This window comes from Amblyraja radiata, chromosome 7 (assembly GCF_010909765.2).
Source record: "Amblyraja radiata isolate CabotCenter1 chromosome 7, sAmbRad1.1.pri, whole genome shotgun sequence".
NCBI classification, from domain to species: Eukaryota; Metazoa; Chordata; class Chondrichthyes; order Rajiformes; family Rajidae; genus Amblyraja; species Amblyraja radiata.
Genome location: NC_045962.1, coordinates 34,047,414 through 34,070,693, shown reverse-complemented (window position 1 = coordinate 34,070,693; position 23,280 = coordinate 34,047,414). Strand labels below are relative to the sequence as shown.

General features: G+C 42.1%; 2 protein-coding genes across 14 annotated transcripts in view; both read left to right on the top strand.

Moving 5' to 3' along the window:
• The window catches only part of baz2b (bromodomain adjacent to zinc finger domain 2B), a 233,331-nt gene extending 230,981 nt beyond the window's left edge, over positions 1 to 2,350 (top strand). For all 12 annotated transcript variants that reach the window (XM_033024116.1, XM_033024114.1, XM_033024118.1 and 9 more), the window contains 2 exons: positions 637 to 780; positions 881 to 2,350. In XM_033024116.1, coding sequence (XP_032880007.1) covers positions 637 to 780; positions 881 to 1,034 — 298 coding nt within the window. In that variant the 3' untranslated portion in view covers positions 1,035 to 2,350. The remainder of the gene's footprint in view (positions 1 to 636; positions 781 to 880) is intronic.
• Positions 2,351 to 6,692: 4,342 nt separating this feature from the next.
• The window catches only part of wdsub1 (WD repeat, sterile alpha motif and U-box domain containing 1), a 43,716-nt gene continuing 27,128 nt past the window's right edge, over positions 6,693 to 23,280 (top strand). The window contains exons 1-2 of one of the 2 annotated variants that reach the window (XM_033024110.1): positions 6,693 to 6,791; positions 17,774 to 18,216. In XM_033024110.1, coding sequence (XP_032880001.1) covers positions 17,819 to 18,216 — 398 coding nt within the window. In that variant the 5' untranslated portion in view covers positions 6,693 to 6,791; positions 17,774 to 17,818. Of the gene's footprint in view, positions 6,792 to 13,694; positions 13,999 to 17,773; positions 18,217 to 23,280 lie in introns of those variants that run through there. The other variant, XM_033024111.1, reaches the window with a different exon arrangement.

Sequence of the window (23,280 nt, the reverse complement as noted above, 5' to 3'; positions counted from 1 at the left end):
CTTTCTACTACAAATCAAAGTACTTTTAAAATGTGTGAAGGATTCTGCTTCTGCCACACTTTCAGACTCCCTACCACCCTCCAGCGTAATAAAAGTTTCCTTATATTCCCATGTAGTTAATAAATCAATTTACTATTAATATAAAATTTGGTTTATGTAAGTTTTTACATTTTGGTTTGTGATTTTCCCTCTTGGGAATCGTTGACTAATTAAGTTTAGGTTCATCGATGAGCCATCACTGTCATCCCCATTGCCATTTTCACTGCATTTGTCACAAAAGAGGCTCTGCTTTCCTGCCTTTAAATCTCCCAAGAATATTGAAATCTGTTTGGTTCTGTGCATTCTTAGCTTCTCAGTTTTGCATTGCTCATGGCACGTGGGTAACTTCTACCTGTATCCATCATTATATCAATAGTATTTTTCCAGCACAATAAACCTTTCTGAATGCAATTTAGTTCAATAATTCAGTATTATTGGTACCTTCTGTTTCCAATTTATCTGCCTTTTCCAGAAGAGGGTAGCGAGTGAATATGGTTCTTTTTCTACCATTTCTGGATAAGTGAAAGACTATTCAAGCACAAAACTCAAAGATTATTTTAGCAGTTTACTCTTCTTAAGAATGTTATTTATTTTCAGCATAATGTTATCTGAGCTGGAAACGCATGAAGATGCATGGCCCTTCTTGCTACCTGTGAACTCCAAGCTGGTGCCTGGGTACAGAAAGGTTATAAAAAAAACCATGGATTTCTCCACCATCAGAGAAAAACTCAGCAGTGGACTGTAAGTTACTGAATATTTTCTTGTTGTATTAATACATTTGAATAAATGCAGTTATTTAATCACCGACGCTAATTGCTAACCAAAACATTTTCTGTTCCAGATATCCTAATGCTGAAGTGTTTGCTGTGGATGCCAGACTAGTTTTTGACAACTGTGAAACATTCAACGAAGATGAGTCGGACATTGGCAGAGCTGGTCACAATATGAGGAAGTTTTTTGAGAAGCGTTGGGCTGAACTTTTTAAGGGAAGCTAAAGCAATCAGATCACAAAGTTAAAGACGTTGAGCCCGGCAGCCTAAAATACTGGTGTCTTCATGTATACGGGGAAGTGCAAGATTGTTTGCACAAATCAGCAGATGTATCACATCACTTTTTAAAATGTGGAAATACCAGCCAAGGATTATTCTGAAAAAGGTTCACTCCTTTGGAGACCGTAGCTCTTGAACTATGGAAATGTTTTATGGACAGCTTCGGTAGAACAGGGAAGCACACCCAAAGAGTTCAGTGGCATGGGGTGGTCCTAGTGCAATAGCAACCAATATTTCAAAAGCACTGAATAAATATACAACCACCAGAGCTGTAATAGGGGAATGAAAATCCCCTCCCTCACTTAAAAAAAACAATATACGTGGAAGTAAATGGAAAAAATCTTGAATTTCTTTTGTAGCTTATATTTTAGTGAATGTATTTAATTTTTGTTAATTTATGAATAAAATGTCAATTCTTCATTTTCTATGAAAAGGAAGAGGCAGCAAAATTGCTTTAAATCTTCAAGGAAATAAAACAGCGAATGTTTTTGAATAATAAACAAAGCCAATTGATAACTGTTTACACTGTTCTGTCCGGGAGGGCACTGGAGAACCTCTTGTTACTGTAGACATAAATTTACAGCTCTGCTTATCAATGCACCACCTACTTAGTCTCAAAGTAAATTCAAAAACAATGGATCAACAAAGAAACATCTGTATATAATTGTTCATTAATGTTAATATTAATTAAGTCTTGTTCAAATATGTATGATGTGTACATATTGTTTCCAGGCATTGAATATTGTTATGCCTTAGAATAACTGTAGCATTTTATTTTAGTCTTAAAATGATTATACATATATGGCTTGTACATATCCTCTACAAACACTGTGGAGTCTCCTAATGTTGGGTAGTGCCTGCCTTTAAAACAGGGTGTAGGGGATATTAGGTTTTCCATTTTCTATTTTTGTTATATAATTTTTGAGCCACTGTGGTCTCATTCCAATATAATCATTTGTATCCATACAATAAATTACAATTTCCTATACACAGTATTTTTCATAATGCATTTCCCTCCATCTGCCTTGCCACATAACTTGGTACACAGTGGTAATTGAAACCACTGTTTAACCACTGTTAAACTACTGTAAGTTGCAGTGGCTTATTGGGGGCAGCTCAGATCAGAAAATTTTGTACCTGAGTCAAAGTACTTGAAGTTATTTTATTTAAATATGTTGTGAAAAAGGGTAGTTTTCTTTTTTAGGAGCATTATTTTTCACTAGTATGTGTGGCACGGACATAATAAAAGGGTGTTTTCCAAATCTGTTTCTGTTTGCTTGATTTCTATGATTTATACATTTGAACTGTTTTATTGTAGTGGTTGCATTTAATCTGATGAATGTTCCATTCAAACCTGGTGTCCTGAGGAACATGAAATTTGTTCTTAGTTCAGTTCAGTTGGCAGCCGAGAAGCTGTGTCATCATCAAGAAATAACCTGCTGGAAGAAATGAACAGATCAAGCAGCATCTGTGGAGGCAAAGGGATGGTGGGTTATTTTCGGTGTTGACCCTACATCAGGACTCTTGTTTCAACAAGCTGTTACATTAACTTCTTCAAACTAATGCTTAATGAAAATTGCATTGTTTTAATTGATTTTAAACTACTGATAATTAGCCTGGCGGACTTTAACTTTATAAACTTTAAAAACTAAAATTATAACTTCCTGCCCCAGTAAGGACAAGGAATAAGAATGTAAGAAGAAGACTGAAGGCATTTTGCTGCATCATTCGATAATATTATAGTCGTACATCGTGGGAACAGGCCCTTCGGCCCAACTTGTCCCATCTACATTAGTCCCACCTGCCTGCATTTGGCCCATATCCCTCCAAACCTATCCTATCCATGTACCTGTCTAAATGTTTCTTGTACATTGTGATAGTACCTACTTTTAGCTGATCTAGTACATCATGTACTCTACCTAGTCACTTTTTAGAGTGCAAAATTCAAGCTTCAGGAAATGTTCCTACTACATTGCCAGTTCTTAATCTTTAAGATCTTACTGCGATCATCTTTTATTCTTCTGAACTTTAATATAGGTCAATCGTTCCCCTTCATGAGTACCCCTCCTTTGTCAACAATCAGCTACTCTTGTTTTTCAGTAATTCCCCTCATGAGACAAACAATGCCTCATGACCATCTTGATCTCACTAATCATATTATGCCCCCCATAATATTTGGGACATTTATTTATTTGCCTCTGTACTCCACAATTTGAGATTTGTAATAGAAAAAAATCACATGTGGTTAAAGTGCACATTGACAGTTTTATTAAAGGCCATTTTTATACATTTTGGTTTCACCATGTAGAAATTACAGATGTGTTTATACATAGGTCCCCCCCTCCCCCCATTTCAGGGCACCATAATGTTTGGGCCACAAGGCTTCACAGGTCTTTGTAATTGCTCAGGTGTGTTTAATTGCCTCCTTAATGCAGGTATAAGAGAGTTCTCAGCACCTCGTCTTTCCTCCAGTCTTTCCATCACCTTTGGAAACTTTTATTGCTGTTTTTTAACATGAGGACCAAAGTTGTGCCAATGAAAGTCAAAGAAGCCATTATGATACTGAGAAACAATAATAAAACTGTTAGAGACATCAGCCAAACCTTAGGGTTACCAAAATCAACTGTTTGGAACATCATTAAGAAGAAAGAGAGCACTGGTGAGCTTACTAATCGCAAAGCGACTGGCAGGCCAAGGAAGACCTCCACAGCCGATGACAGAAGAATTCTCTCTATCATAAAGAAAAATCCCCAAACACCTGTCCGATAAATCAGAAACGCTCTTGAGGAGTCAGGTGTGGAATTGTCAATGACCAATGTCCGCAGAAAACTTCATGAACAGAAATACAGAGGCTACATTGCAAGATGCAAACCACTGGTTTGCCACAAAAATAGGATGGCCAGGTTACAGTTTGCCAAGAAGTACTTAAAAGAGCAACCACAGATGAGACAAAGATTAACATATCAGGGTGACGGCAAGAGCAAAGTATGGAGGCGAGAAGGAACTGCGCAAGATCCAAAACATACCACATCATCCGTGAAACACGGTGGTGGGGGTGTTATGGCCTGGGCATGTATGGCAGCTGAAGGTACTGGCTCACTTATCTTCATTGATGATACAACTGCTGATGATAGTAGCATAATGAATTCTGAAGTGTATAGACACATCCGCTCAAGTTCAAACAAATGCCTCAAAACTCATTGCCGGCGGTTCATTCTACAGCAAGACAATGATCCCAAACATACTGCTAAAGCAACAAAGGAGTTTTTCAAAGCTAAACCCCCCCCCCCCCCCCAAACAATTCTACGCTAAAGATGGCTGCAATACAGGCCTGGCAGAGCAGCACCAGAGAAGATACCATGAATCGCAGACTTCAAGCAGTCATTGCATACAAAGGATATGCAACAAAATACTAAACATGACGACTTTCATTTACATGACATTGCTGTGTCCCAAACATGATGGTGCCCTGAAATGGAGGGACTATGTATAAACACTGCTGTAATTTCTACATGGTGAAACCAAAATGTATAGAAATGGCCTTTATTAAAATCTGACAATGTCACTTTAACCACATGTGACTTTTTTTCTATTACAAATCTCAAATTGTGGAGTACAGAGGCAAATAAATAAATGATAGGTCTTTGTCCCAAACATTGTGGAGGGCACTGTAGCTTCTGCATGCTGTGGTCATTGGTCCATGTGGCCTGACTCTAAGACATTGATAAGGTCGAAGCAGCAGCCTCTTTGGCCTTGTGCAAATTAGGTCCATGTTCCTGATTGGACAAATGGAGCCTCCTGGCTATCTTCTATGCCAGGTTTGAAGAGGATGCACATGCTGGAATGGTATTAAAAAGGAGGATCAGGGGAAGCTAACTAATGGAACCATTAGACAGTATGTAGAACACAACTACACTGTGGCACAGTGCAGAGTTGCTGCCTCAGTGCCAGAGACCCATCTTCGACTCTGACCTTGAATGCTGTCTGTGCGGAGTTTGCATGTTCTCCCTGTTACCGTCTGGGTTTTTCCAGGTACTCTGCTTTCCTCCCACATTCCAAAGGTGTGCTGGTTTGTAGGTTACAAAGGAACTGTAGATGCTGGTTTACACCGAAGATGCTGCAGTAACTCGGTGGGTCAGGCAGGTTCTCCAGAGATGCTGCCTGACCCGCTGAGTTACCTAAGCACTTTCTGTCTATCTTCAGGTTAGTAGGTTAATTGGCTTCTGTAAATTATCTCTAGTATGTAGGATAGAGCTAGTGTACGGGTGATCGATGGTCAGCGTGGACTTGATGGGCTCAAGGGCCTGTTTCCACACTATATCTAAACTAACATAATTGTGATCAACAAACAGCCAGTTTTGTAAGAGATATGAAGGGGCCTTGTGTCCAGACCCCTTTTAACCAGGCACAGATATCTATTGGCAATGTAAGGACACTTGCTGTACCCGTACCATGACAAACACTGATGTCTATTGGAGGGACTGCGGCATATACTGTTATTTCCTGGTCAAGGGTGCAACAGAAATGCTGCAGCAAAAAAAAAAGTACCTTGAAGACGTCAAGGACCCTGCAAGGAAATCTCTTATCAGATGAGGTCTCACGAGCAACCTGACAAATGCCAACCCGCAGGAGCTACTTTCCTGAGGTTCTTTATTATTAAACAGCTGTGGAAAGACTGCTGCTTTACTGGAAAATGACAATTATGTCATAAGCCAGGTGGCTTATGATATCAAAGCCCCCTGGAATAACATTTCATCCTCGAGAATGGCTCTCGAGTCTGGCCACCCATCCCGACTAAAAAGTTGGAAATATATTTAATAGCTGAGACAGATGGGTCAAACAGTACCCCTGCTGAAATTGTGCAGTTTAAAGCCTGCAATTTCCCATGGCATTTGGGGATAATAATTTACAAAAAATGCGAACGCTGGGAAAAAAACCAGTGCAAGTGACACAGGCCAGGTAACATGGAATAAGCAATGAGCAGGTGCTGGAAAGGGCACTTAAAAAAAACTAGAGATTTACTGCTATTTTGATGGGAAAGGTTCAGCAAAGAGACTGTGGGCGTTCAAGCTGGTTTACCTCACCTTCTCAAGGACAATTGATGGAGAGGCAACCACTCCACTGCTGACCTTGGCAACGATTGCAACCTCCACTTAAGTGGCTCTTGCGCGATCCCCATCCATTGCACCGCTGCGTGCAGAGCTGGCACAACCAAAGATCTATGATCTTTGGGCACAACCTATGTGGCACTTGGCCGATCTCGACTGGTCGCACTGCGCCGCGTGCATTGCAACCAACGATCATAGAGCAGAGCTTTGATTGCAACACCTTCAATCATGTGGCATATGGCCCGTGCCCTAACCCTATGGGTTGCACGGCGCTGCGTGCATTGCAACACTGTCAGTCATGTGGCCCGTGCCCTATATATATATATATATATATATCCCTATGGGTTGCACCGCTGCAGCGGGCAGAGTGGCCGTGTCCACCTGCCCCGACAATCCCACGGCGCACGCCCCCGCGTTGAAGGGAGGGGGGTGAGAGGAGGGGTGAGGGCCGCTTCCACCTGCGTGTCGCGCGGTCACGTGGTGCGCGCCCCCGGCGGCAGCGAGGCGAGGCGCGGCGCGAGCACTCGCAGTTGGTGGAGGAGGTGGAGGCGGACGGAGGGAGACTCACTGCGACGTCGAGGGGGCCTCTCTATTTGTGAGTTGTTCCACCTTCTCTCCCCTCTACTCACTGTTTTCTCCGGCTCCAATGTACACGCTATTCTAAAGGAGGGGGCGGCGGTGTCGGGGCTGTGAGTAAATCCACGGGCCGAGCAGTGGTTTATGCTTCTGCAGACACTAGGACATGTACACGCTGCAAACTCGAGCAAAACACAAAGTACCGGCGTATGAAGAAGGGTCTCGACCCGAAACGTCACCTCTTCCTTCTCTCCACTGATGGATGCTGCCTGTCCCGCCGAGTTACTCCAGCATTTTATGTCTGTCTTAAGTGCTGGAGGAACTAAATGGGCCAGGCAGCATCTGTGGAGAGAATGGACAGACCCTTCTTCAGATATTTCCTACCACGGATCCCACTTGCTATTCCATCGCTGCAAACCTGTGGAGACGCAAGGAATTGTAGACGCTGAAATCTTGATCAAAACAGCGAGTGCTGGAAGAACTCAGCTAGTCATGGTTTGTTTTTCCTGAGTGACAGCACCCAGATGGAGCTGTATACCTTGTTTACTTATTTTACACTTGACGGGCAAGGGTGTTTCTCCCCTGGTTTAAAGATTTAAAGTGTGGAAACAAACCCTTCGGTCCACCGACTCCATACTGACCATCAATCACACGGTGACCCGAAACGTCACCTATTCATTTTCTCCAGGTTGCCGGAGGATGCAGGTAGTGGAAGCAGGTAGGGAGACTGACAAAAACCTCCTGGAACCGCACAGAAACCTTGGGCGGGGCGCAAAGTCTCCAGAGGTTTCCGTTCAGGTTTCCTAAGTGGGACAGGGGCATTACTCCAGCATTTGTGTCAATCATCCATCCACACTGGTTCTACTTTTTCCGCTCTGCACGGAGGCCAATTATCCTACAAACCCGCACGTCTTTCGGATGTAGTAGGCAGCCACCAACATCACTGGGAGAACATGTAAACTCCACACGGTCAGGATTAGAGTTGTTACTCCAGAAATTTATGTTTTGCTTGACCAGTTCACATTGCCTGCCTGTCTTTCAAGTTTCATTTTGAATGTCCACTTAGGAATGAGGTTTAAATTCGCATCATTAGGACTTCATTGATAACCATACAAAACGATCCCAATGCAAAACGTAGAATGCTTGAGGAACTCTCGCTCAAGCAGCATCTGTGGAGGCAAGAGGTGTACATAATTTTGAGTTGTGACCCTGCATCGATGACCCTTTGCCTCCACAGATGCTGCTTGACCAACTGAGTTCTTCCAGCATTCTGTCTTTTTACTGTTCCAGATTTCAGCTTCCACAATCTCTTTTGCCTTCATACTACTCTCCCAATACTGCACTGGAATGACTAGACTTTTGTGGCCCCAGAGTCCTGAGTGGGAAATGAACTGATAACTTCTCAACACTGAGAGGTCATAATGCTACTGACTGAGCCACAGTTGTAAACTCAGGAAATATAATTGGACTAGATCTTGCTGACCTGTTTTCCTCATCTTCCAACATGCTGTTGAATATCTACTAGAGTTACTTGAACACTCAATGTCTTTTTTTGGTAAACCAGCATCCGCTGTTCCTTGTGTCTCTGATTCACTAGTCGTCACTTGCTAACTAAGCATTAAATAAGGCAAATGAATTCCCTTTTAACTTGACACTTGTAGAACGGGTTGTTGGAGGTGCTTGGATGCATCAAAAGTCATTGGTTGGTTAGGAAAAGAAAGGATAGCTTACTCTGGACACATGGTTGACATTGGTTGCTCTGATAGAAGCTGTTTTGATACTGTGGCAAAGATGGAAATCTGTTTGAGGGGTGGAATTCAAACATGTTTCTGGGAAAGAAGAGTAGGTTTTGGGTAGTGATGACATTTTAAAATATGTCAGAATTAAAGGACATTATTTGAGGAAGGAGATGAGAAATTTCTTTAGTGAGAGGGTGGTGAATCTGGAATTCTTTGCCACAGAAGGCTGTGGAGGTCAAGTCAGTGGATATTTTTAAAGCATGGATAGATTTTTGATTAGTACAGGGGTCAGAGGTTATGCGGAGAAGGCAGGAGAGGGGTTAGGTGAGAGAGATAGATCAGCTATGATTGAATGGCGGAGTAGACTTGAAGGCCGAATGGCCTAATTCTAGTCCTATCACCTATGACCTTATAAGATGAGGGGAATAGGAAGTAAATGATTTTCAAGGAATAGGTTTTTTGAGGAGATGGATCACTGAAGATTTGAAAAGGAGAGAACGGTTAGTTTAAAACAACTGGATCTTTGTCTAGAAGGCTCTAAGGCCATGAAGAGGAATCGAAGGAAGTTGGCAAACAAGAGAAATACATAAGGTACACAAAATTGCTGGGGAAACTCAGCGGGTGCAGCAGCATCTATGGAGCGAAGGAAATAGGCGACGTTTCGGGCCGAAACCCTTCTTCAGAGAAATACATAACTGGATGCAGCCTTGAAAAAAGCTTAGTTTAATAGGAAAGGGAAAGGATGTGAAGTGGTGAGGCAACTAATGGAATTATGTGTATCTCAGTGATAAACAAGTCCTTGTGCTCCTTGCAGTAATAGTTGGAGATGAGTGCAGAGGAGAATTGGGGAGGGGGTTTTAAGGTGATGGTTAGTAATAAAAAAAAAAAATTGGGGTCATATTTCCAGGACATTCTTGCAATAGTAAGAGCTTTGGCAGAAGTGAGTAAATCTCGATACTATTTTGTTATATCTGATGATAAACGGCTGACGGGGGACTTAGTAAACTATAGCAATAATATATTTGATAGATTGTATGGTGTTTTCTACAAATTGATTCTGTGAAATACATAAATAATTTTGGAGATTCAATATTTTTGAATATTCTGTTACCATTTTATATCTCTGCTCTTTGGAACCCCAAGGTATGTATCATAGTGAAAAGTTATATTATTAGGCTGTGGGCTGAGCATCGAAAAAGTGTCTAGAATTTAACTTTCGTGACCCATGTCTGGTATCTACCTGAAATTTGGCACCGATTTAGATAAAATATCATTAAGAAGGAATTCGTAACTCATAAGTGCCAAAAATTGCACACTAATTAATTAAGATAATTAGAACATTTATTAGAAAAAGTAACAGTGCCATCTAGTGCTCAATAATAGGCAGCTTAATATTATTCTATGGGGAGCTGGATTCCGTGCTGCGGGCAATTTACTTCCTGGCTCAGGGAGATCACATAACGGGGGTAGAGAGAGAGAGAGAGAGAGAGAGAGCCCGGGACGGAGCAGCCAGCCTACCGCCCAGTAGCTACCCACCAACCACCACCTCCACCGGTTGCGCCTGTGCCGAAGGACACCGTGGCTGGCTGGCAGGCGGGCCGGCAGAAGGCACTGAGGTGGCGGCGGTTCTGCTGTCCGGTCCCGGCTACTTTCCTCCCCGGCCACAATGCGGTGTCTCCGCACCTGGAGCGTCACAGTAGCGGTGAGTGAGTTGCTGCCATGATCTCCGACCCCCTCATTCTCAATGCTCCTGCCCTCCCCGCAACTTTACCCCTGGCGGCCCAGCCAAATTTACTACTTTGTGCAGCCCAGGCCGTGCTGACCCGGGTTTCACCGGCTCCTGAACCCACCTGATGCACAGATCCTGTGCATTCCCCACTGACTACCAGTTACTTTCCTGTGGTAGACACACTTGCTGGAGTAACTCAGCAGGTCAAGCAGCATCTGGAGGAAATGGATAGGCGATGTTTCGGGTCCAGACCCTCCTTCAGTTTGAGAGTGAGGGGAGAGCGAAACTAAAGATATCTGTGTCTCTCAGTCTGAAGAAGGGACTCGACCCCAAACCTCACCTATTCCTTTTCTCCAGAGATGCTGCCTGTCCTGCTGAGCTACTCCAGCATCATGCGTCTACCAGAGGACAGTACTTTGTTTTAGGTACTTTGCACGAACCAGTGTCCAGGATCTGGATGAGTAAGTACATTGTTCATTAAGTCTTAGCGGCCTCAATCACCGCCTGACCTCTGGCTGTCTTCCAAACCATCTCGGAGAATGAAGATCGACCTGTGATCACGGTGAGGCGTACCCCTCTCTGTACAGCGATATCATTCATCACTGCCTGGAACCTGTGGATTAAAATTGATCCAACCACTGCGCTTGCTGTAACTGAAATGAACAGGCGGACCTTTCTCATCCCTACGGTAATCGATGAGATGTGTTGTATTCCATGCTCCCGGGTTTATATCAATTCAAACTTGGACACACTAAACAGCAAAAGTAGACTGTATATAATCATTTATTTTCCCAATCTTTTGTTTTAGATTTCAGAGTGGGTATGTCATGAATGGCTGGGCGGCGCGACTCACGTTGCAGCGGCCTCTGCAGTCCGTCTGTCGTTTTTTTTATTTTTTGTCTCGTTTTAACGTTTCAAAGAGCAATACGAATTATACATAAAACCACCTACAGACAATCAACAAAACCATTATTTATCTGACTAAAAACATTAAAATTGTGGACTGTTCAACAGATTTTGGGTCCATTTGTTCCCATTATTTTGTTTTTCCATGAAAATGTATAGAAAATAAGAGGGGGTAGGACCAGAAAAGTTTTCGAACTTCTACTTACCCCTTTTGAACATGAACGATATTATTTGTATTATTTGAGTTACTTATTTGTTTGTTTTCCTTTGTGTTTTATTTTCTTTTTTTATTGCTTACAAGTTTATTTGTGTTTGTATTTTTTAACATGTTCAATAAATTAATCTTAAAAAAAAAAAAAAAAAAAAAATAAAGAATGTGGTTTAAAGTGTTATTTTTTTAACTGGGTATGTGTGTGTGTGTGGGGGGGGGGGGGTGGGGAAACTTTTAAAATCTTTCCCCTGCACGGAGAACCCGACCTTTTCTCTGTCGGGTCTCCGTTGTCATTGGGGCCTAGCACCGTGGAGCGGCCTCCAACCGGAACAACCTGGGGCTCCAGTCGCGGAGCTGCGGACCTACTTACCATCATGGAGCTGGCCGAGTTCGGAGCGGGAGGAGCGGTGGTGGCGCGCTGCCGCGACCCGACCCAAAAGATTCGGAGGCTCCAACCGCAGGTCTGGTGGACAGTAACACCGGGAGCCCGCGGGTCCCTGCTGGGAGACCGCTTTTTGGGGCTTCCGCAACAGCGACTTCTCCCGCCCGAGTTGCGGGGTTGAAAATTACCTGGAGCGGGGCCTTACATCGCCCGGCGCGGCTTTAACGGCCGTGGGACTTGCTAGCGCACGCCGGGGGCTCCAACACCAAGACCCGGAGAACGGCCTTTCATCACCCGGCGCGGTTTTAATGGCCGCAGGACACTTACCATCGCCCGCCGGGGGCTTTGACTCTGACATCGGGAGGAGAATAAGGAGTGCAGGGGAGAGATAAGACTTTGCCTTCCATCACAGTGAGGAGGAGATTCACTGTGATGGATGTTTGTGTAAATTGTGTTGTGTCTTGGTTCCTCTTCTTGTGTGTATGACTGCAGAAACCAAATTTCGTTTGAACCTCAATGAGGTTCAAATGACAACAAATAAATTGTATCATTGTATACAAAAAGGAAACATTGCATTTTTATTTGTTTATACGCAATGTACGAAAGAAAACACTACAATCTCACAATAATAATCATGTCTTGGACCTTTTTGGAGAACATTGTAACTTTAGTACAGTTGGGTATTCAAAGTATTCTTATCAAGAGTCTTCCTGAAAGTTGAACTGTTTTCAAATGTATGCATGCACGCACAGTAATCTGCAGTTCACTCTCTTGCAAAAACTAGATGAGAACTTGCTGAAAGTTCACAGTAATCATTAATAATATTCTCATGGTTTAATATGGTTTAGGTTATTTGTATTATTGTTTTGACAGTTAAAGCCTCTTGCACTAACCTTCCTCTCTGCCATGATCTCAGAGTGCTCTCTGCCTAGCTAGCCTGAAACAAAGCGCGTGATTGATCAATTGGTGTCCGAATCAATGTCAAACGTGCTTTGATTGGAAAATTGGCGGTTTTTCTCATATTTAAAAAATATGTGCAGGTTTTGTTCTTGACGAGTTTCAGGTATGATTTATACAATAATTTTACACAATATGTTAAAAATACAGGTAGATATGTGATTTGGGTCACAAAATGTAACGAAATAGCACCTCGGCCCACACCTATATGCAGGACTGAAAACCATTGTGTTCGTGTTTCTGGGCTTTAGCTGCACAACTTTGCAGAAGAGGGATGGGAATGTTTGCATTTGGAAGAACTGTGATGTTGAATGTGTTGTTTGTCACACTGATAGACACTTGGGACTCCTGTCATCTTAAGGGGGAGAATCCCAGCTTGATATCAGTGAAGAGCAAATGCATCTTTGCATCACGTGGACTTAGTTCCAAGTTATGTAAATGTTTTCTGATTGGTTATTTTTCAATTAAAAACATTAAGTAAAAGGAGTGTTTTTTTTCACTTCATCCTTGGAAATGAAATTAAATATGTTGCTACTTTTGGCTAAATATTGGAGTAATTTTGTACCTGCAGTGTTATGAAGCTGAATTTTCACAAGTAGTAACTTTTCTGACTGGCTTACCAGTTAACAGTTGCTGGTGTTACTTTGAGGCAAAATATTTTTAGTTCTCAACATATTTAGGGATTGGGAAAATAAATAAAATTGCTTTCACCTGTTTTAATTTCAGAATTTGCCAAATGTTCCCATTCAACAATAAACATGTCCAATCACTCAGTGCCATGATTAAAATAAATCTTGTGGCTTTGAAATAAAAATGTAACATTGGGTCAGAATCTGCTGTCAGCAGCAACCTGCCTGCGTTGCTAACCAAGGGTTAAGTACATATCTACCTGTTCCTGTGCTTCATGGTTGGCCCAAACCTCAATAGAAAGTCTAAGGTCTTGTACAACATAAATCTTTCATGGCAAGATGGAAACATCTGCCCATGAAGCAGGTGGAAGAAATGACAACTGGCTAAGCCAAAGTTCCTTGCCTAGCTAACATCAAAACTATTCTAGATAAGACAATTTAAAAATGATGAAACATTTAATTAAACTCATGCATTTAACCAATTAAGTACACTGGGCAGCAATTGTTAAATTATGAACATTTTGCTTTTGTCCTTTGCCTCTGTTTCTCACCATTCAAATGAGTGAAGTTAACGTAGTTCAACTCCAAGGTCAGCGCAATCGGGAACTTTCCTGTAAAGGTGGCCAGCAAGATCATGACCTTTTGTGTTCACATAGGAATCATAAACATTGTGGTAATTTAGTCCCCACAAAATTGGACCCAACGGAATTATCTTTGCTTGATATGTGTTCTGTAAATGTCAAGTTAAAACTTCATCAGAGATCTAATTTTTGTTTACTTTGCATTCAAATTATTGATTCGAAATGTAAACGATATGCACAGAAATTTTGATGGAAACATTTTTATTTGAAAGTAAATGGAAGTATGTGAATGCCTTCAATCATTGCTAAACTATCTTGTTTAAAATTGTCTGTGCCTTCTTTCCTCTCACCATCAATGGCTGCCATTCTGTTTCATGTTTGTCTGAGAGTTAAGTTCTTTAGTGTTTCAAACTTGGATGGCCAAGTGTTAGGCTACGATGTGCTGTGTTTTAAATAAATTGAAATAGCAAAGACTCGGAGCAAGTTGCACATTTTCTCGATTAATCCGTGTTTGAAGCAGGGCTGCACGGAACAGCTTGATTATGCACACTACATTGACATGCATTGCACAGCCATATAATTTTTAATCGGGTTCCTGATGCAAAACCAGTTTCTGTCAAATCTGTTTTTGCTTAATTTAAGAGTCATTTTGGAATATTCCTTTTTCAGATTAACTACTTATACTGGCTCACCTGTGACTCCCATCATCTTCATTGAAAAGAAGCACAATCTCCCTTCTCCCCTTGCCCCATAACCCTACATCCCTAAAAGCTACCTATTTTTGCCTGACACTTTGCCAACTCTCTCCACAGATGCTTTGTGACCTACATTTCATGTTTTGTTTTTGATGCTCTACTTCTCTCCAATCCCACTCTCCAGAATACTCTCCCATTAATGCATCAGTGCTCAGTGCTCTTAGCAGTGAGAGGTGTCCTGTATTTAGATAATACGTTGGCTTCCCCATAGACAATCTATACAGGATACCATTTAGCTTTGTTTAAACACTGTCCACCCAGTCATCAACTGAATGACCGGGAAATAATTTGTCTCAGGCTTACCCTAAAGAAACAATAACCAAGATTTTGCAGTGTTGAAGCTATTGGTGGAAGTAGAATCATTGGTGGAAGTAGAATCAGAGTGAGGTATTAAATGAGTACTTTATTTAAATTTTTGCCAAGGAGGATTTAGTCAAACTATGATGATATGAACCATAAGACGTAGGAGCAGAATTAGGCCATTCAGACCATCATGTCTGCTCCGCTATTCGTTCAAACCTATCCGCTATTTTCCCCTCCCAATTCCGTTTCTGCCTTCTTCCCGTAATCTTTAAAACCCTTATTAACCAAGAACCTATTAATCTCTGCTGTAAAAATACCCTATAATTTGCGCTCCACAACGTCTGTGACGATGAATTCCACAGATTCACTACCCTGTGGCTAAAGAAATTCCTCCTCGTCTCCATCGTAAAATTACGTGACTGTGCCCTCTGGTCATAGACTCGCCCATTATTGGAAGAATCCTCTCCATATCCACTCTATCTAGGCCTGTCTTTATTTGTTCGGTTTCAATGAGATTTCACCTCCCCCCCCCCCCCCCCCCCCCCCCATCCAACTGGAGGCTGCAATGGATGAATAAATAAAGTGGGACTAAAAGGTCCCAAGTAACCTAGTCCATATGGAATACATTCCAGGTTACCGAGAGAAGTTGGGGCAAAAGTAGATGAGATGCTGGTAACAATCTACTAATTTTCTTTGCACAAGCAATCATGGGTAAACGCACCAACAGTGTCAGAGACAGGGAAATACACGTTCGTAAATGACGGCAGTAAAGCATGCTGAGATTTGATAAAAGTGTGTAAGATAATGAAGAATTTAGATATTTGGAGTAATAGAGAATGGTTCCTGTGGCCAAGCTTCGACAGCCTGTTGGCACTGAATTATGATTGGCAGAACAACCAGAATCACCACAAAGAAAACTTTATGCAATGTGAGCTGAGGATTTGGAACACACTGTGATAAAGTGGTTGATATAACTTCAGTTGTTTTCTTCAAAAGGGAATTGAATGAATACTTAAAGTGGATAAAATTGCAATAAAAACAGAGCAAGTGTGTGGACAAGTTACCTGGACTAAATTGATTACTGTTCCGATGAGCTCCTGCGGATTTAAATTCTCCTGTGCCAAGTTGTTCTACGAAGGAATGGTACAAAGAAAATTGAATAGAGAATACAATTGTGCTTAACTGCCACATCAAAGTAGAGATTATAAAGTTCCAAAACCAGCAGAGGAACAGAGATTTGTTCAGAATAATGTAGTTGACAATACAGCACCAAAGCAAAGGCATTAGATCTGTGGAGCTTTGCCCCATTGGGAAGCAGCTGTTGTTTTTGTATTTTCACATCATTTGCCACAGGAGACAAGAATGAAGCAATGGAAAGATTAACATTCTGACAGGTTATGATTTGAATTCTCCTTTCATGGTCACAGTAGCTCTTTATTTGGTAAAAACAACAAGCAGCTGGAAGATTTTATAAGCTCCCACAATCTTTTCTCACAATCGCCATTCACAAATCTCCTTCAGGACTTGAACCAGAATTTGTACTCGTGTTTGGGACAAGGCAAGTCAAATTTATTGTAATATGCACAAGTACTGTGAGGTACAGGTACAATGAAAAGCTTGTTTGCAGCAGAACTCAGCACACAGAACATAAATTATACAAGACAGTGGAAAGAAAAAAGCTGTGCAAAACAAGACAGTGCAAAAACGTAATTAGAAACGACTCCATGCTGGTGTTAGTGGTGTTCCGTTGCTGAAGTAGATTTAGGCTTGTGCGTGATGGTTCAAAGTTCATTTACATTTTATGTAGTAGCCTAGTCCTCTCAGATGTCATTTCTTTGGCTGCTAGCCACAGGATAAGAGCACTTGCAGGCAGTTGCAACAATTTCCAGCATTGGCATGTATTGCAGTTATGCATTTCCTTTTTCAAACTTAATGCAAAAGTTAAAAATAATCAGTTGCTGATAATGCCTTGGTGCAATGCTAATGGGTGAAAAGTATTCAGGTGGGTTGTAAAAAGGTCAGTTCTGCTTATTGTTCCTTTCCACAAGTCTGCAAGATTCCAGTCCTCTTTCCAATGCTAACAAAACCTTGCCGACAGCTTTATGCCACCCTTCCTGTAATCCTAGTACTTCCACATCATTCATCCTATGTTTTGCTCACGCATGTAATTTACCCCCTGCCTACCACTGGCTTTCTCAAGTTCCTACATGCACTGATACCTTCATCTGCAGACTGTCCATGGGTAATGAATGAGTATTTTTAAAGTAGATTTTGGTCAGAAGGTCAGAAAATACACAAAAAAATCACTTGATATGTTAACCATAAATCCACAGTAATGTACTAAACGGTATCAAAGCACATAATAAAATAACAAGAAAAAAACAATAACAAGATAAGAAAAAAAACAATTCCCAAAAGTGGTTAGCGTGAGACGAAATTAGTTCTTCTGTACAAAGAAACAAATGTATGTTGTCCTTTTGAATTTAAGAATATTATGGAAGCTAGTTCACACGTGCAAGTGTCTAGTTGGACATTTATAACATTTGGGACGACCTGTATTCAGATACAGTGGGGTGGTCTTTACATCCTGCAACACTCTCTTACATACGAGAGCCCAGCTGTCTTGTTCACTTTGGTTTAGATACTGCTGCCCAGTGGTCCCAAGTGCCTTAATGATCATATCATGGAAACTGTTGTAAGGTGAATCCAAATATTTCCAATGCATTTCCTTTTTAAATTTTTTTGTAATAAATACTGAATTTTGTGAAATAATTTTGCACTTCATTAATCTTTTCCTTATTTTATATAGGTTTAATCATAAGGAGGAAACCCAAGCAAGCAATACCACCCGACCATGGTGACACTTCTCCAAACTCTGACGGATCATGTCGATGACGTTAATTGCTGTGCCTTTTCTTCCAATTGTCTGGCTTCCTGTTCGCTGGACAAATCAATCCGTCTTTATTCACTGAATGATTTCTCAGAGCTTCCTTTCTCACCACTAAAAGGTCACAGCTATGGTGTACATTCCTGTTGCTTTAGTTCTTGTGGGAACTTTTTAGCTTCAAGTTCAACTGATGGGACGACTGTGTTATGGAATCCCCAGTGTGGAGAGAAGTTGGCTATATTGAAACAGCCTAGTGAAAGTCCAGTACGGGTTTGTAAATTCTCCCCCGACACCAATTATTTGGTATCTGGTGCTGCCGATGGGACTGTGGCATTATGGGATGTTCGCAGGAAGAAACTATGCAGGTGGGTTGGATACAGTGCTTTTTAGTTCAAATATTTGCATGCAATGTCTCAAAACTTCCTTTGTCCCAAGCTTTATGGTAATTAATAATTACATAATTGTTTCATTTAATTTAAAGAAAGTAGAACTTGATATTGATGCATTGTAGGCTTGTTTTTGTTCGACATCTTTCAGATATTAGTAACTGATTAAAAAGAAAATTGTAACTGTCTTGCATAGCTGCCAAATAACCCCATTTTTGTAAATGCACTTCAAAATGCAATCACCTGTTTCATGATTTTGCCTGCTACATGTGTATAATTCCCCTTTTAATGTCTGGCAGTTTGTGTGGAACGACTAATCTTCTTGAATTTTTTGAAGATGTTACTAGGGAAATTGACGAGGGTAAAGCAGTGGATGTTGTCTATATGGACTTTAGTAAGGCCTTTGACAAGGTTCCTCATGGAAGGTTGGTTAAGAAGGTTCAACTGTTGGGTATAAATGCAGGAGTAGCAAGATGGATTCAACAGTGGCTGAATGGGAGAAGCCAGAGGGTAATGGTGGATGGTTGTTTGTCGGGTTGGAGGCAGGTGACTAGTGGGGTGCCTCAGGGATGTGTGTTGGGTCCTTTGTTGTTTGTCATGTACATCAATGATCTGGATGAAGGTGTGGTAAATTGGATTAGTAAGTATGCAGATGATACCAAGATAGGGGGTGTTGTGGATAATGAAGAGGATTTCCAAAGTCTACAGAGTGATTTAGGCCATTTGGAAGAATGGGCTGAAAGATGGCAGATGGAGTTTAATGCTGATAAATGTGAGGTGCTACACCTTGGCAGGACAAATCAAAATAGGACGTACATGGTAAATGGTAGGGAATTGAAGAATACAGTTGAACAGAGGGATCTGGGAATAACCGTGCATAGTTCCTTGAAGGTGGAATCTCATATAGATAGGGTGGTAAAGAAAGCTTTTGGTATGCTAGCCTTTATAAATCAGAGCATTGAATATAGAAGCTGGGATGTAATGTTAAAATTGTACAAGGCATTGGTGAGACCAAATCTGGAGTATGGTGTACAATTTTGGTCGCCCAATTATAGGAAGGATGTCAACAAAATAGAGTACAGAGGAGATTTACTAGAATGTTGCCTGGGTTTCAACAACTAAGTTACAGAGAAAGGTTGAATAAGTTAGGTCTTTATTCTCTGGAGCGCAGAAGGTTAAGGGGGGACTTGATAGAGGTCTTTAACATGATGAGAGGGATAGACAGAGTTGATGTGGACCAGCTTTTCCCTTTGAGAATAGGGAAGATTCAAACAAGAGGACATGACTTCAGAATTAAGGGACAGAAGTTTAGGGGTAACATGAGGGGGAGCTTCTTTACTCAGAGAGTGGTAGCGGTGTGGAATGAGCTGCCAGTGGAAGTGGTGGAGGCAGGTTCGTTGGTATCATTTAAAAATAAATTGGATAGGCATATGGATGAGAAGGGAATGGAGGGTTATGGTATGAGTGCAGGCAGGTGGGACTAAGGGGAAAAAGTTGTTCGGCACGGACTTGTAGGGCCGAGATGGCCTGTTTCCGTGCTGTAATTGTTATATGGTTATGTAGTGGAGGTAAATTTTCATCTTTATACGTGGGGCACCCTCCTTTCTATTGTACGGCGTCACAATCAAAATAAATAGGATAGACTCAAAACAAATGTGGCATCTTTAAACTAGGCATCAGTGAGAAACTATGGGCTCAGCAACAACAGCCTAATGGTATTCCACTACAATCTGGAATGTTGTTATCTGGATCATCCTGCATTCTCAATATTGACTTTTAAGCAGAGGACTGACCTCAGCCCAAATAATGTAGAAGGGTGGAACCAAGCATTCCTGAGAATGCGGTGCCAGCCTGATGAATTTGCAACATTGTACCAGTTAAACAACAAAACAGCATGCAGTAAACCTACATGATTCCACATTCAGTAGATTAGATCATAGCTCTGCCATCCTGCCCTATCTTGCTGTGAGCAGGTAAAGAGCTAATGAGAAGAGGTGACTCACAGTCCTTAATGAGGTCAGGGCACAGCACGTGAGTGCTAAAGATAAGACCAAAAAGCATTCAACAATCGGATTCAACAAGTAGTTAGACAATCCATCTTGGCTTATTCCACCATCCCCAATAACACATAAGCCACACTTTGTTTCATCGTGATATACAGAAATGGCTGTTTACACTGGACACAACAAGACAAAAGGGTCAGACAACATTAAGGCTACCGTAATGAAGATTGATGTTGCAGAATAACCTGCACTTGCTGCTCCAAAATGACTAGATCTGCCTGTCATTGTGGAAAGTTGGCCATGAATATTCCCAAAAAGGAAGGCAAATCAAATTGATCTAATTACAGCCCAAAGAGTTTACTCTTAATCGTCAGCAATGTGATTGAAGGTGCTCATTGACAGCTATCAAGCAACAGGCATCGGTAACCTGTCCACTGAAGCTCCATTTCACTAGGACTCTTCATCTCCAGATCTTATGTTCACCCTGTTGTAGGAAAGAAGCCCGTTGAGCTGGAAAAGGTGCAGAGAAGATATACAAGAAAGTTGCCAGTGCTTGAGCTCCAGAGCTATAGGGAGAGGTTGAACAAGCTAGGCCATTATTCCTTGGAGCACAGGAGGATGAGGGACGATCTTAGGGAGGGAATACCCTGAGTAAGGGAAACGAGAACAAGAGTGCATGGTTTTAAGGTGAGAGGGGAAATAATTAATAAGAATTTGAGTGACAACTTTTTCACCCAAAAGATGGTGGGTATTTGGAAAGAGTTGCCTCAGGAGGTAGTTGAGGAAGATGCAATAACAACATTTAAAAGACATTTTGACCGGTACTTAGATAGGAAAGATTTAGGTGCATGTGGGGCAAATTGGACTAGTTTCAATGGGGCATCTTGATTAGAATGGATGAGTTGGGCTAAAGGGCCTGTTTTTGTGCTGTGTAACTCTGACTTCATTACTGCTCTGTTCAAATGTGAACCAAAGAGCTGGCTTCCAGAGACGTCATCAGGGTGACTCCTCTTGATATTTAAGAGATTGGAATCAAAGGGCAAACATCCCAGTGATTGGAGTCATACCTTGTCCAAAAGCATAGTAGTAGTGGTTTTTGAAAGTCAATCACTCAGTCACAGGACATTGGTGAGATTTTTTTCTCAGGACTCTATATGTGATGAAAGGTGTTTGATATATTAGAGCATATTAGCGGTTTACGTCCTGACACCTCACCATCTACCAGGATACATTGGGAGTATGATGCAATTCTCTCCACTCCTGCATCGGAATTGCTCCAACAATCATTAAAAGGTTCAATGTCCTCCCTACCAAAACAAGCTTTTTGATTCGTACTCCAATCATTACCACCACCACAGTGTAATGCCCAAGAGCACCATCTATCTTGTGCGTAACTTTCCTAATCAAGCAATGCCTTGCAACCCTGTAATGTTTGCCTGCTACTAAGCAGAGCAACCCTTGTGCTACCCTTGACAAGGACACGATCTACATGGGAGCATTACTATAATGTAGATTTCTCTTGTGCATAACCCTGGAAGTACAGTGCATTCAGAAAGTATTCGGACCCCTTCACCTTTTCCACATTTTGTTACGTTACAGCCTTATTTTTAAATGGATTAAAAAAAAATTTTAATCATCAATCTACACACAATACCCCAGAATGAAGAAGCGAAAACGGGTGTTTAGAGATTTTGGCACATTAATTTAAAAGAAATAACTGAAATATCACATTTACATAAGTATTCAGACACTTTGCTATGCATTCAAAATTGAGCTTAGGTTCATCCTGTTTCCATTGATTATCCTTGAGATGTTTCTACAACTTGATTGCAGTGGTAAATTAAATTGATTGGACATGGTTTGGAAAGGCACACACCTGTCTATATAAGGTCCCACAGTTGACAGTGCGTGTCAGAGCTAAAACCAAGTCATGAAGACGAAGGAATTGTCCGTAGACCTCCGAGACAGGATTATGTCGAGCCACAGATCTGGGGAAGGGTATAAAACAATTTCTGCAGCATTGCAGGTCCCGAAGAGCATGGTGGCCTCCGTCATTCTTTAATGGAAGAACTTTGAAACCACCAGGACTCTTCATAGAGCTGGCCGCCAGGCCAAACTGAGCAATGGGGGGAGAAGAGCCTTGGCAAGGGAGATGACCAAGAACCTGATGGTCACTCTGACAGAGCTCCAGAGTTCCTTTGTGGAGATGGGAGATTGTGGAGAAGGACAACTATACATGCGGCACTCTACCAATCAGGCCTTTATGGTAGAGTGGCCAGACAGAAGCCACTCCTCAGTAAAAGGCACATGACAGCCCGCTTGGAGTTTGCCAAAAGGCATGAGAAACAAGATTCTCTGGTCTGATGAAACTAAGATTGAACTCTGGCCTGAATGCCAAACATCAGGTCTGGAGGAAACGAGGCACCGCTCATCACAAGAGATACAAGACACATTTATTTGTCACATGTACCAATTGGTACAGTGAAATGTGTGGTCACCATACAACCATACAAATAATAGAGCACAGAACACGATAGTCTTCAACACAGACATCCCCACACAGCGGGATCAAAGTTTCCCACTGTGAGGGAAGGCTCCAAATTTCAGTCATCTTCCTGTATTGTCCTCTGTTGTTCCCCCTTGGTCGGGGGGCTCCCGAACCCCTCGCTGTCGCCACTACGGGCGGCCCGATGCTCAGGCCCGCTCGCCGGGATGATGGAAGTCCGACGTCGGGACGGGAGAACAACCTCAGCGGCTTGGACCTCCAAATCGGCCACTTGCTACCAGAGACCGCGGCTCCCGGAGTCCACAGGCCGCGCTGGGCGGAGATTCAATGCTAGCGGCCCTCGCCAAAGGGTCCCAGGACTCCGCGATGTTGGTCAGCGCCGCCCGCGCTGGAAGCTCTACATACCCCAGCTCCGAGATGTTGAAGCAGCAGGCCCAGCACTCAGGAGCTTCAAACGGTGATCCCAGGTGAGGCATCGCCTGCTCTGCGGTGAATACAGCGCTGCGCCGCCGCTGCTGAAGCTCTGGTCCGCTC